This window comes from Corythoichthys intestinalis, chromosome 7 (assembly GCF_030265065.1).
Source record: "Corythoichthys intestinalis isolate RoL2023-P3 chromosome 7, ASM3026506v1, whole genome shotgun sequence".
Taxonomy (NCBI): Eukaryota; Metazoa; Chordata; class Actinopteri; order Syngnathiformes; family Syngnathidae; genus Corythoichthys; species Corythoichthys intestinalis.
In genome coordinates, this window is record NC_080401.1 from 11,901,547 (window position 1) to 11,914,446 (window position 12,900).

A 12,900-nucleotide genomic window follows, 5' to 3' on the forward strand; every position below is an offset into this window, starting at 1 on the left:
ACTGTTTTTGTTAACTTTTATTTTGCAAATCATTGAAAAACAACAAACAATTTTGAATGAAAATCAGTTTTTGTATGTGTTGTAGAAATAACTGACCAAAAGAGTTTTCTTTGCATTTCAGTAGTTAGAACCCCCCCCCCCCCCCCCCCCCCCCCCCAAAAAAAAAGGGGAAAATAAATAAATAAATAAATAAAATAAAATTTCTGGCTCCGTGGCGACCTTCACGTCGGGGGGAGTTCCGGCAAGAAATTCTAACCACTTTCACCCCTGAATAAACCAATGTGTCCATTTTTATAAATAAAATAAATAAATAACCTATTTACGTAAAATCTAATCTAATGATCCCTGGTCATAAATATTTTTGTATTTTCCAAAGAGGACACACCCAGCAGTCGCAGTTTTATTTAAGCCAAAGGGTGTGTCTGTCTGTATGTATGTGTGTGTACGAGCAATAAAAAGAGGAGGTCTCTTCGGTAAAGTCAGTCGAGTGTGTGATCAAGATTGCCCACTGCCACATGCACGCACGCCCCTTCCAACAAAACAATTCGATTATCTACTTCATGCAAGCGTCTCCCAGTCATCGTGTGTTGTCTTTTCCACGGCGCGCGACATTGCGGAAGTCTCGCAGCCAAAACCAGAAGCGGCGACCCGCGACCACAGGAGTGTTTTGCCTTCACAGCTGTAGATTTTTCCATCCGTAGAGAAAAACATGTATGAAATAGTTAGAAAACTGTTTTTTACGGACTGCCATTGCGCATCGGACGCCTCCAAAACTTACGAGGAGTTGTTCGCCAAACTCGACACAAACAAGGATGGAAAAGTGGATGTGTCTGAACTGAAGGCAGGCCTGGCTGCAATGGGCATCCGGACCGGGAAAGGAGCAGCTCAGGTAGCTTGATAAATGTTCGTAACAAATGCTTATATTAAATTGCACAGTATAGGCCTACCTACTTCTACAGTAGACCTACCGTACTGTCATTGGACACAAACGCTATTGGAATACTGTACTTCGATAGTGGCTGTACATAAAACTAGTGTCCATTCTCTCATTCAACATTATAAAGGGAAAAACATTAAAGTATATCATAAGTATGTCCAGGTTGGCTTTAAACGTCCATGGAAAAAGGTGATTAAACATTATAAGCCTACCAATTATAACTTATTGATAAATTCAAAGTCTATTCGATTTTATAGGATTCTGCTGCTGCCTACTACGGTGGCGACGTAACACGAATGTGTCCGTAAGTCGGAAATTGGAATTCGCCTAATCGACCGCAGGGATAAAATCAGAATAGTGTAAACATTTTCAAGAGGGGCGTCAATAGGTTTTAATAACAGAGGGGGCTTAGCCCCCAGGAGTTACACAGGATGTAAGTGAACGTTGCTTACAAGCACAAAACTTCACAAACAGCTAACAAAGACTGATCATTTGTATACACCCCCCACCCACACACATACAGTATATATGGCGGAAAACACTCAGGTGACTTGAAGTTCCGCTCTGAGACCCCCAATTTGGCCATATTTCCAAATTGTCCGATATGCATGTGTGATCCATCACTGGAAAGCTTAACATCTCCAATTTTGGGGGGGAAGAAAAATTTTGAACAGGAGGGCATTTTAAAAAAGACAAAAAACAGCAAAACCCTATCTGGAGGCGAGAGTATGCGAGAGCAGAATTACAGACGCCATGACTTTTAACGAGATTTTATCACGTCCTTACCTTGTTTCGATCCAAAAACTCCATGTAGCATGTATCACTGAGTGTCAAGACACAGTTGTGAATGCCCACAGCTGGATATTTGGTGGATTTTATGGGTGAAACATGGTTATATAACAAGGGATGCAGAAATCGCAGACATCAAGGAGTGGTCGAGATTTTCTTTATCATACATTTACCCATTTAAACTTTCTTCAATTTTTCTTTTTTAGATCGATTATTTATCATCTACCATATCGGAGAAAATGCGAGAGTAACAAAAAACAATACAATCAAGCGATAGTTATGAGGTAGATATCCGTGACTTTTTTACAGACGCCATTTTTTTCATTGTGACGTCATATGTTTAAAAGTTTAAAATATGCGAGAGAATAATTCTTTAAAGTTTTTTTTTTTTTTTTAAACGAAATATTAGAAATTGATTAATGATTCTAAGCTAAAAATGACAGACATTTTGAATAATAAATATAATTAATTGCCTTTGTTTTATGGCTGGGTTAAAACAAAAGCGGTTGCGCGACGCCTGTCAACGGGGGTTTTCAGGGTAAAACAGACAAAATTAGTTTGGGGGCTTAATGCGCCATGAATCTGCTATGGCAGCATATAGACATATTGTTCTCTCAAACACAGCAGTTTTGGCTTAAAATACAGCAGTTTCTTTTTTAAGAGGAGTGCAAGAGCAGAAACTGCTTTTTCAGTCTTGTCTGTGTTTTCCGCCATATATAATCATAGAGGCTAATGCCATTATTTTAACTCAACACACGAATTGTTTGTTCCCAAACATTTGTTAAACGCACAGATTACATTTTGGGCACATATGTAAGAAAAATGGCTGTAATTTCAAACCCTGAAAAATACAACTAATTGGTTGAAATTAATATCTGGATCAGGCTAATTTGCCTTAAACACACACATGCACACCAACACCTATCCAAACATTGTACATACAGTACAGGCCAAAAGTTTGGGCACACCTCATTCAATGCAACACAAATGAAGGTCCCCACCCCCCATCTACAGAATGCTTAAAGTGAGAAACACAGCTGATGCTGCAGAAAGAAGTCACCCCAAAATTGTGGTAAAGAATGCACACCTAACTCTACTAGGACCTTCAGAAGGCATTTCAGACTAACTAGCTTGCACCAGCTAAGTAGCAGTGGTATTTTAGAGCTGGGATGTAACTTTTGACTGCAGAATAACAATAGTAGCCCATGCATTTAAAGAGACTGAGAGTCCAGGAACTAGTCTACAAAGGTAAGACGTGCGCAGAGATTGTAGTGTGCAAGCCAGGTTTTTATTTGTCAAACACAGAGCAGTTAGTTTATTAATTACATAGCACTTTCTACTGTCAGTCGGGGGCTGGAGCTAACTGTTACTATCAGCAGTGATAAATACTCACTTTCAAGGAAAACCTTCTTATGCCCATACTTCATCCATCTATTCACGCCCTGCTCTGTGTGCGTCAGACGTACACACACACACACACACACATGCTGCTGGTAGTAGCGACTGCAAAAAAAAGTAGTACCGACTGCGAGCAAGGTCACAGGGAAAACGCCAACTGGATTTTCAGAGATGTGAGCGTTCTCAATATAAACAAGTGGAATAGATTGAACAGCGACACACTGAAGGAGCTCTCTCTCTACCTTACTCTATTAAGTGAGGGAAACGACAGATATATGATCATATTAGTTAATTATGACAGATTATATGATTATATGTACCGTATATGATTATTGATTTAAACTAATATTCTGGCAACTTCATTGAATATGTCACCTTTAAAAAAAATATATATATGTATATATATATATATATATATATATATATTTTTTTTTTAATAAAGCAACACCAAATTATTTAGGGGGGCTTAAGAATAATTTAGGGGGGCTGAACCTGAAAGCTCTTAAGATCACGAATGTAAAGTAATCCATTGAAAACAAGTAAGTACTTATCGTAGAGAGAAGACCAGTGATCCCAGCAAGCAGACCTCTAATGCTAGCCTGGCAATACCAAGGCACATAAAGACAAGCATTCACGCTCACATTCCTATGAAAGATGCAGAGTAAAATGTTGTGCTTGTAAATTTTTTGTTTTGTCTTAATAGAATGTGGTTCGAAAAACAAACTTTATTTCTTACAGTCTGGGGGAGGGGCCTTCAACTTTTGATCACAAGTTTCCTTTAAGCTTCAATTTATCCAGAGATGAACTCTGTCTTTGTTCCCAGTCCCAGTTTTTATTATGGGTCAGTTGATTTCATGATGTTTTGCAGCTAGAGGAAAGGTGAACATTTTTAACTGAATAAAACCCTCAGACCCATCACAACCTTAACGCTAAGGATGTGCATTTCACTATATTTCCGATCATTTTCTATCATTTATGCTTCATTGTCACTGCCAGGTGAACTGGAGGCATTTTTGGCTCCACACTTTTTTTTTTTCCACGTATGGACAATTGAGAGTCATCATTAACAACAAAATATTTTTGGAATGTGAACACACACAAGGGCTGGGGGTGAGTGAATATGAGCCAAGATTAAAACCTTTGACTGTGGCAGGGGTCCTAAACACATGTTCAACCATGATTTCCTAACTGGAAACTATTAGAAATATCTAAATAATACATGAGATCCACAACTAGCCGCCCATCCAGGGGTAGCTGTCTGAGGAGAGAAGAGAGCTGCTCAATATGTTTGCAAATTTGTCATGTCAGTTCTATATCTAAGACTCACTGCCCAGGAGCCTTTTTTGTAATGAATGCAATAGTCACTTTGGCAATGGCATTGCCCAAATCGTGACACATAAAATAAAGTGGCTGTGTGTTCTTCAGATGTAGCAATGTGCTGCTTTTCAAGTTCTGTCTGTAAGTAATGGGAAATGCTTCACCCTTTGATACAGCTCTTGCAGAGAATCTGATTGAATTACGTGGGTGTGGCAAATGAATTGGCTGATAATCAGCAGTTTTTAGTGGTGCTAAAAGTCATAATTATGTCCTTAATATATTGGTATAATAAAAAGATAAAAAGAGGGTTAGGGTTTAGGTTAGGCAGACTGTACAGAAGTACTAGTAAATATGTCATAAGATTATGTAAGTAGGGAATGCCTTCTAAAAGTACTTCATTGAAGCCAATTCTCCTACTATACAGTGTATATGAGCAAATAACAAATTTGCACATTGCACGCTGTTATCACTGTGGATTTTCCCTTCAACTTGAAGCTGAAATTTGCAACAAAACAAAACAAATCAAAACAAAAACAGTGCTGGCAAAAAGTATTGGTACCCCTCCAATTGTGTCAGATAATGCTCAATTTCTCCCAGGAAATGATTGCAATTACAAATGCTTTGGTAGTAAAATCTTCTTTTATTTTGTTGCAATGATGAAACACAAAAAAGAATGAATTTTTTTTTAAATTTTACACAAAACTCCAAAAATAGGCCGAACAAAAGTATTGGCACCTTTAGCCTAATACTTGGTAGCACAACCTTTAGACAAAATAAATGCGAACAACCGCTTCCGGTATCCATCAGTGAGTTTCTTACAATGCTCTGCTGGAATTTTAGATCATTCTTCTTTGGCCAGGTCTCTGAGATTTGAAGGGTGCCTTCTCCAAACTGCCATTTTCAGATCTCTCCACAGGTGTTCTATGGGATTCCGGTCTGGACTCATTGCTGGCCACTTTAGAAGACTCCAGTGCTTTCTCTCAAACCATTTTCTAGTGCTTTTTGAAGTGTGTTTTGGGTCACTGTCCCGCTGGAAGAACCAGGACCACTGAGGGAGACCCAGCTTTCTCACACTGAGCCCTACATTACTCCGCAAAATTTGTTGGTAGTCTTCAAACTTCATAATGCCATGCACACGGTCAAGCAGTCCAGTGCCAAGGGAAGCAAAGAAACCCCAAAACATCAGGGAACCTCCGCCATGTTTGACTGTGGGGACCGTGTCTTCTTTGAAGGCCTCGTTTTTTCCCCTGTAAAATCTATGTTGATGCTTTTTCCCAAAAAGCTCTACTTTTGTCTCATCTGGCCAGAGAACATTCTTCCAAAACGTTTTTAGCTTTCTCAAGTAAGTTTTGGCAAACTCCAGCCTGGCCATGTCTCTGAGTCAGAAGTAGGGTGTTCTTGGGTACCTTACCATAGAGCCCCTTTTCATTCAGACGCTGACGGATAGCACGGGTTGACACTGTTGTACCCTCGGACTGCAGGACAGCTTGAACTTGTTTGGATGTTAGTCGAGCTTCTTTATCCACCATTCGCACAATCTTTTGTTGAAATCTCTCGCCAGTTTTTCTTTTCCGTCCACATCTAGGGAGGTTTGCCATAGTGCCATGGGCTTTACACTTATTGATGACACTGCGCACAGTAGACACAGGAACATTCAGGTCTTTGGAGATGGACTTGTAGCCTTGAGATTGCCCATGCTTCCTTACAATTTTGCTTCTCAAGTCCTCAGACAGTTCTTTGGTCTTCTTTCTTTTCTCCATGTTCAATGTGGTACACACAAGGACACAGGACAGAGGTTGAGTCAACTTTAATCCATTAACTGGCTGCAAGTGTGATTTAGTTATTGCCACCACCTGTTATGTGCCACAGGTAAGTAACATGTGCTGTTAATTACACAAATTAGAGAAGCATCACATGATTTTTCAAAGGGTGCCGATACTTTTGTCCGGCCCATTTTTGGAGTTTTGTGTAAAGTGATAATAATTTTTTTTTCTCTTTTGTGTTTTTTCATTGCAAGCAGAATAAATGCAGATATCATTACCAAAACATTTGTAATTGCAATCATTTTCTGGGAGAAATTGAGCATTATCTGACTAAATTGCAGGGGTGCCAATACTTTTGGCCAGCACTTAGACTGAACATGGAATGAAATTTCGTTGCATTTGTGGGAATGACAACTTTGAAACTTTTTACATGACCACTGTGTCTGGCTTCATGTTGTGCTTTTAATTTGATACAAGAAGTGTCAACGGCAGAGAAAAAAATTACCAATCAGAGACGGAAGGTTTTGCTAATGAGGTGTTTACCATATCACACCCATCATGGGCTCATGCTCGGGCTCATGTGTCAGTAAGCATATCCTTGTACCAATGATATGTTTTTTATTTCTTTAGAAAATAGTTTCCTCCGGAGACCAGGACCAAGATGCAGGACTCGACTTTAACGAATTCTCCAAGTACCTGAAGGAACACGAAAAGAAGTTACAACTCACATTCAAGAGCTTAGACAAAAACAATGATGGTAAAGTGAATGTTTTCTGCTGACGAGAATTATCATTGGTCAGTAAGAACACCATGACTTGACTGCACGTTTAATTTTTAAATTATATTCATGTAATTCATGTGTTTGTCATCTTACAGGCCAAATAGATTTCACGGAGATCAAACAGTCTCTTGCAGATCTTGGGCTGAACATCAGCAAGGAGGAAGCAGAGAAGATCCTTAAAAGGTATTTTCTAGGGCTTAAACGCTGATACTAGAGAGTACTAGCTAGGAGTGTAACGGTACATGTATTTGTATTGAACCATTTCGGTACGGGGTGCTCGGTTCGGAACGGAGGCGTACCGAACAAGTTTCTGATGTAATCTAGTCCTGTCAAATTTAGCGCGTTAACGGGCGGTAATTAATTTTTTGAATTAATCACGTTAAAATATTGACGCATTTAACGCAAGCGTGAAATGACCCGCTCATGCATCCCATGATCCCACTGTTACGTCCCACGGACTGCTCGCTAAGGGCGTAACATAAAACGAGCCACACACACAAGTTGTAAGTGGACACAAATTTATTCACACAAGTCGAACTCGCAATAAACAAAATATACAAAATGCGGAAGAAGCTGGCTTCAGCGTAAGCCCAGGCCAAAACAACGAAAAAATGAAACTACACTTAAACCCCACCCGCTAAGTAAACCCTGATCGTAAAAAGGAAATAACAAAAAGATGGCAGTTTACGCATACTGCTCCAGTGCTCTTATTAACAGTGGTGAACAAAAACGATCCAATAACAGATGAACATAAAAGACCTCACGGAAAAAGCGGAAGTGTAACAAAGTAGCGATCAAATGCACAGGTGAATGAATGCGAGCAAACAGCTGGCGAGGAGAGGAGGTGTGCGGCACATATGCTGTCAAATGCGAACTCTCAGAGTGTTGACAGCGGCTAGGAAGTTGGCACCCTTCCTCGGGCGGCCCATCAGCGGCGGCGACGTTGTCTTCCCGTCAGGCGTCAATCAGAGTACGTCACGTTGGGAGGGGAGGCAGCCAGCTGGCGGACGTGACGATCAGCTCACTGACAGTCTCAAAAAAGATAACAATTAAATGGCCTGGGCCGTCGCACCACTCAGACGTGCAGTGAGCAGCGTGAGTAACTGTTAAATGTAAACATGGAAGAAAAGCAGGTTGGCCCTCTGGGTGGGGAATTCAAATTAAAAAAGAATATAGATGGAACAACTCTCAGAAAATGTAAATAAGTTAGTTTGCCTCTGCGACTGGCTACAGGATGAGTAGAGAAGAGGGCCACATTTATGTGTACACTACACAAACTTTGCACACATTATAAATAATACTTTTTTGTTACTGTTCTAAGGCTCTGTTGTGTGTGTGTTTGTGCAGAGAAAAAGAAAATGCCTTCAACAGAAAGAATGTTAATGTTAATGCCATCTTGTGAATTTATTGTTATAATCAACAAATACACTACTTACAGTATGTATAGTATGTTCAATGTATATATCCGTCTTGTATCTTATCTTCCAAAAATAATTTACTGAAAAATATGGCATATTTCAGAGATGGTTTGAATTGCGATCAATTAATTTTTAATTAACTCGATTAAAAATTTTAATCGTTTGACAGCTCTAAATGTAACCCTTACTTTTTGAGGCTGTGGTCACAAAGTTAATATGAGAAACATGAAACTGTTCAGTGTTTCAACTGTTCAATTTTGCACATCAGATATTTGTTTAAAGAAAAAGTCTGAGCCAATGTTATTTATTTTCATTTTGTTTTTAAAATATCTATATTTCAGAATATTGTATTTTCTATTTTTGATCAGAATTCTATCTTTGTATAGGCTAATGTTCCTATTGTATATACCACACAACCCCAACCCCATTTCAAATAAAATTTCTCCACTAAATGAAGGCCTACAGAGATCAAACCTATCTTAGGACACTCCCAGAAACATTGAGTACAACTGTGCAAAATTTCGTCAAAATCCGCACAGCCGTTTCGTAGTCCATAGGAAATGAACACACACACACAGACAAAGTTCCGTTTAGACGAGGCAAATTCATTCAGGCATGAAAATCTCTCACCTTTGGGTGAAATTCGCCGTTTTGAAGTAAAAAAGGGTGACCTACGTGAATTGTGTACATCCGAGGATAATTTTTGGGGGGGAGGGGAAGGGGGGTCGGGAGATTTTATTAAAATGATTGTTATTCTTATTATTATCATGTGATTAACTTAGTACGGAAACTGAGCACTTCAGAAGACGGTCCTTTATAAAAGTGACACTTGGACGGTCAGCAAGTCTTTCTGGCTGCTTCGCTGATGAGAACCAATCATTGGTCCAAACTGTGTTCCATTATTCCAATCGCGCGCACACTCTTCACGTGTACATGAAGTGCTTGAAGAGCCTTTGGTGGCATTGCAAAGCTGCCAAAACAAAAAGCAGGCCTTATCCACGCCGGGGCAGACCAGAGTGCAGCATACACACTTGCCTGCTTTCCTGCAGATTGGTTTTGGTGAGTAATGGTTTCAATTGTTTTCATATTTTGCGATTTAATAAAGTTACTGCCTGTTGTTGTAGCTTGCGTTGAACACTGCCAGAGCTAGCCAAATCTCCTGTGAAAAAATAGATCCCGTTAAGTTAGCGTCAAGCCTGTGTATTTAACGGTAATATAAACGAAGAAACACACTGTTGAGTCAAATTAAGTGGCATGCTCTCGGATGGAGGGGGGGGGCACCTTGCATCGATCCCGTGAGCACACTTCAGACCTTCAGGCAGCCTGTTTTTTTTAACTTGTTAATTTATATACAGTGCCTTGCAAAAGTATTCGCCCCCCTTGAATCTTGCAACCTTTCGCCACATTTCAGGCTTCAAACAAAAAGATATGAAATTTAATTTTTTTGTCAAGAATCAACAACAAGTGGGACACAGTCGTGAAGTGGAACAACATTTATTGGATAATTTAAACTTTTTTAACAAATAAAAAAGTGAAAAGTGGGGCGTGCAATATTATTCGGCCCCTTTACTTTCAGTGCAGCAAACTCACTCCAGAAGTTCAGTGAGGATCTCTGAATGATCCAATGTTGTCCTAAATGACCGATGATGATAAATAGAATCCACCTGTGTGTAATCAAGTCTGCGTATAAATGCACCTGCTCTGTGATAGTCTCAGGGTTCTGTTTAAAGTGCAGAGAGCATTATGAAAACCAAGGAACACACCAGGCAGGTCCGAGATACTGTTGTGGAGAAGTTTAAAGCCGGATTTGGATACAAAAAGATTTCCCAAGCTTTAAACATCTCAAGGAGCACTGTGCAAGCCATCATATTGAAATGGAAGGAGCATCAGACCACTGCAAATCTACCAAGACCCGGCCGTCCTTCCAAAATTTCTTCTCAAACAAGGAGAAAACTGATCAGAGATGCAGCCAAGAGGCCCATGATCACTCTGGATGAACTGCAGAGATCTACAGCTGAGGTGGGAGAGTCTGTCCATAGGACAACAATCAGTCGTACACTGCACAAATCTGGCCTTTATGGAAGAGTGGCAAGAAGAAAGCCATTTCTCAAAGATATCCATAAAAAGTCTCGTTTAAAGTTTGCCACAAGCCACCTGGGAGACACACCTAACATGTGGAAGAAGGCGCTCTGGTCAGATGAAACCAAAATTGAACTTTTTGGCCACAATGCAAAACGATATGTTTGGCGTAAAAGCAACACAGCTCATCACCCTGAACACACCATCCCCACTGTCAAACATGGTGGTGGCAGCATCATGGTTTGGGCCTGCTTTTCTTCAGCAGGGACAGGGAAGATGGTTAAAATTGACGGGAAGATGGATGCAGCCAAATACAGGAACATTCTGGAAGAAAACCTGTTGGTATCTGCACAAGACCTGAGACTGGGAAGGAGATTTATCTTCCAACAGGACAATGATCCAAAACATAAAGCCAAATCTACAATGGAATGGTTCAAAAATAAACGTATCCAGGTGTTAGAATGGCCAAGTCAAAGTCCAGACCTGAATCCAATCGAGAATCTGTGGAAAGAGCTGAAGACTGCTGTTCACAAACACTCTCCATCCAACCTCACTGAGCTCGAGCTGTTTTGCAAGGAACAATGGGCAAGAATGTCAGTCTCTCGATGTGCAAAACTGATAGAAACATACCCCAAGCGACTTGCAGCTGTAATTGGAGCAAAAGGTGGCGCTACAAAGTATTAACGCAAGGGGGCCGAATAATATTGCACGCCCCACTTTTCAGTTTTTTATTTGTTAAAAAAGTTTAAATTATCCAATAAATTTTGTTCCACTTCACGATTGTGTCCCACTTGTTGTTGATTCTTGACAAAAAATTAAAATTTTATATCTTTATGTTTGAAGCCTGAAATGTGGCGAAAGGTTGCAAGGTTCAAGGGGGCCGAATACTTTTGCAAGGCACTGTATAAGTGTAGATATGATGAATGTTTTTGGAATTGGAGAGGAAAATGGAATACCTGGATAATATCCATGCAGACATAGAGAAGACATGCAAATTCCACACAGGAAAGTCAGAGTTCTAGATTGAACTCTTGATCGCAGAACTGTGAAGCGAACGTCCGAACCACTCACCCACCGTGCCGCCCCAAATGGTTTAATATCTGCAAATATTGAATGAATGACACTCCACCTACGGGCTCATTTTCTGTTAATACATGAGCTGTCATTCCTAAAGAACTCAATTTCTTTGCATTATTTAAATATCAACATTCATAACGTTAATTAACTTACATTTTATTTATCAAGGGCTGCTCAAATATTGAGTGCTGTACAGTATAACAAGTGGCCTCACATGGCCACTGAATGGTAAATATACTAACACTGTATGCATGATGAGGTGAGCCAAACACTGGAGTGTTAAAAATAAACACACTCAACAATACCTATTAACAAATACACAAATGAACAAAAAAACAAAACAAAAGAATTTCTCTCTTCAGAAACCACATACTATTTTTTTACTAAACACATTTTACAATTCGTCATATTAATTTGTTGTCTTCAGAGCCCTGTACTTGAGTCTTTTTTGCTTCTGTCTTTTTCTACAGTATTGATGGAGATGGCACCATGACAGTGGACTGGAATGAATGGAGGGAGCATTTCCTGTTGACCACAGCTACAAACCTTGAGGAAATTGTCCGATATTGGAAACACACAACGGTATGTGGGGAAATGTGGGGAAACGTGTCAACAGGCACGAATGCAGCACAATTCTTACCACAAAATCACTAGTATTTTATTTACCCCAAAATCTAAAACAAAAAGGTCAATTCTCACGATAACCTCATACTTTAAAACACTTTGCCTTTTAAATGGTAATGGTAAATGGAGAGTTCTTATATAGGGCATTTATCTACATGGTTACTATGCCCAAAGCGCTTTACATTAGCAAACATTTACTCTTAAATATTTACCTTGATGCTGTTTTTTAAATAAACAATATGCAATGGATCCTCTCAGTATTTGCATGAGAGGAACCATAGAGCCAGCTGTTTGCAATTTTTTTCAATATACAGTGGTAACTCGGCATACGATCGCTTCAACACACAATCTTTTCGACATCCGATGTAAAATTTGACTCGTCATTTGTTTCTACATCCGACGACATGCTCGAAATAAGACGACGTGTCAGTACCGCAGATGAACGCACAGCGGATTTTCTTGTCAACACAAGTTTCAAAAAGTTTGGTACAGGTGGTGAAACAAAGAAAAAGGTGACGCTTACCTTTTAAATGTAAACTTTCAGGGTACCTGCGGGTTATTAAAAGTATTAAAAAAGCATTGAATTTAGTTTTCCATTATTAAAGGTATTAAAAGCATTAAATTAGCTGTCGTAAGTCTGGAATTTTTTCACAGTGGTTTTAATTTTCAAGAACATCTCAGTGCAACCTAAATTATATCCGTGACGAAGTATTTATT

At 39.6% G+C, this 12,900-nt stretch overlaps 1 protein-coding gene across 1 annotated transcript in view; it reads left to right on the top strand.

The window, feature by feature from the left end:
- The first annotated feature begins 470 nt into the window (after window positions 1–470).
- Window positions 471–12,900, top strand: part of LOC130919505 (mitochondrial adenyl nucleotide antiporter SLC25A24-like) — a 29,593-nt gene continuing 17,163 nt past the window's right edge. The window contains exons 1-4 of the mRNA XM_057842283.1: window positions 471–889; window positions 6,835–6,961; window positions 7,081–7,168; window positions 12,030–12,141. Coding sequence (XP_057698266.1) covers window positions 710–889; window positions 6,835–6,961; window positions 7,081–7,168; window positions 12,030–12,141 — 507 coding nt within the window. The 5' untranslated portion in view covers window positions 471–709. The remainder of the gene's footprint in view (window positions 890–6,834; window positions 6,962–7,080; window positions 7,169–12,029; window positions 12,142–12,900) is intronic.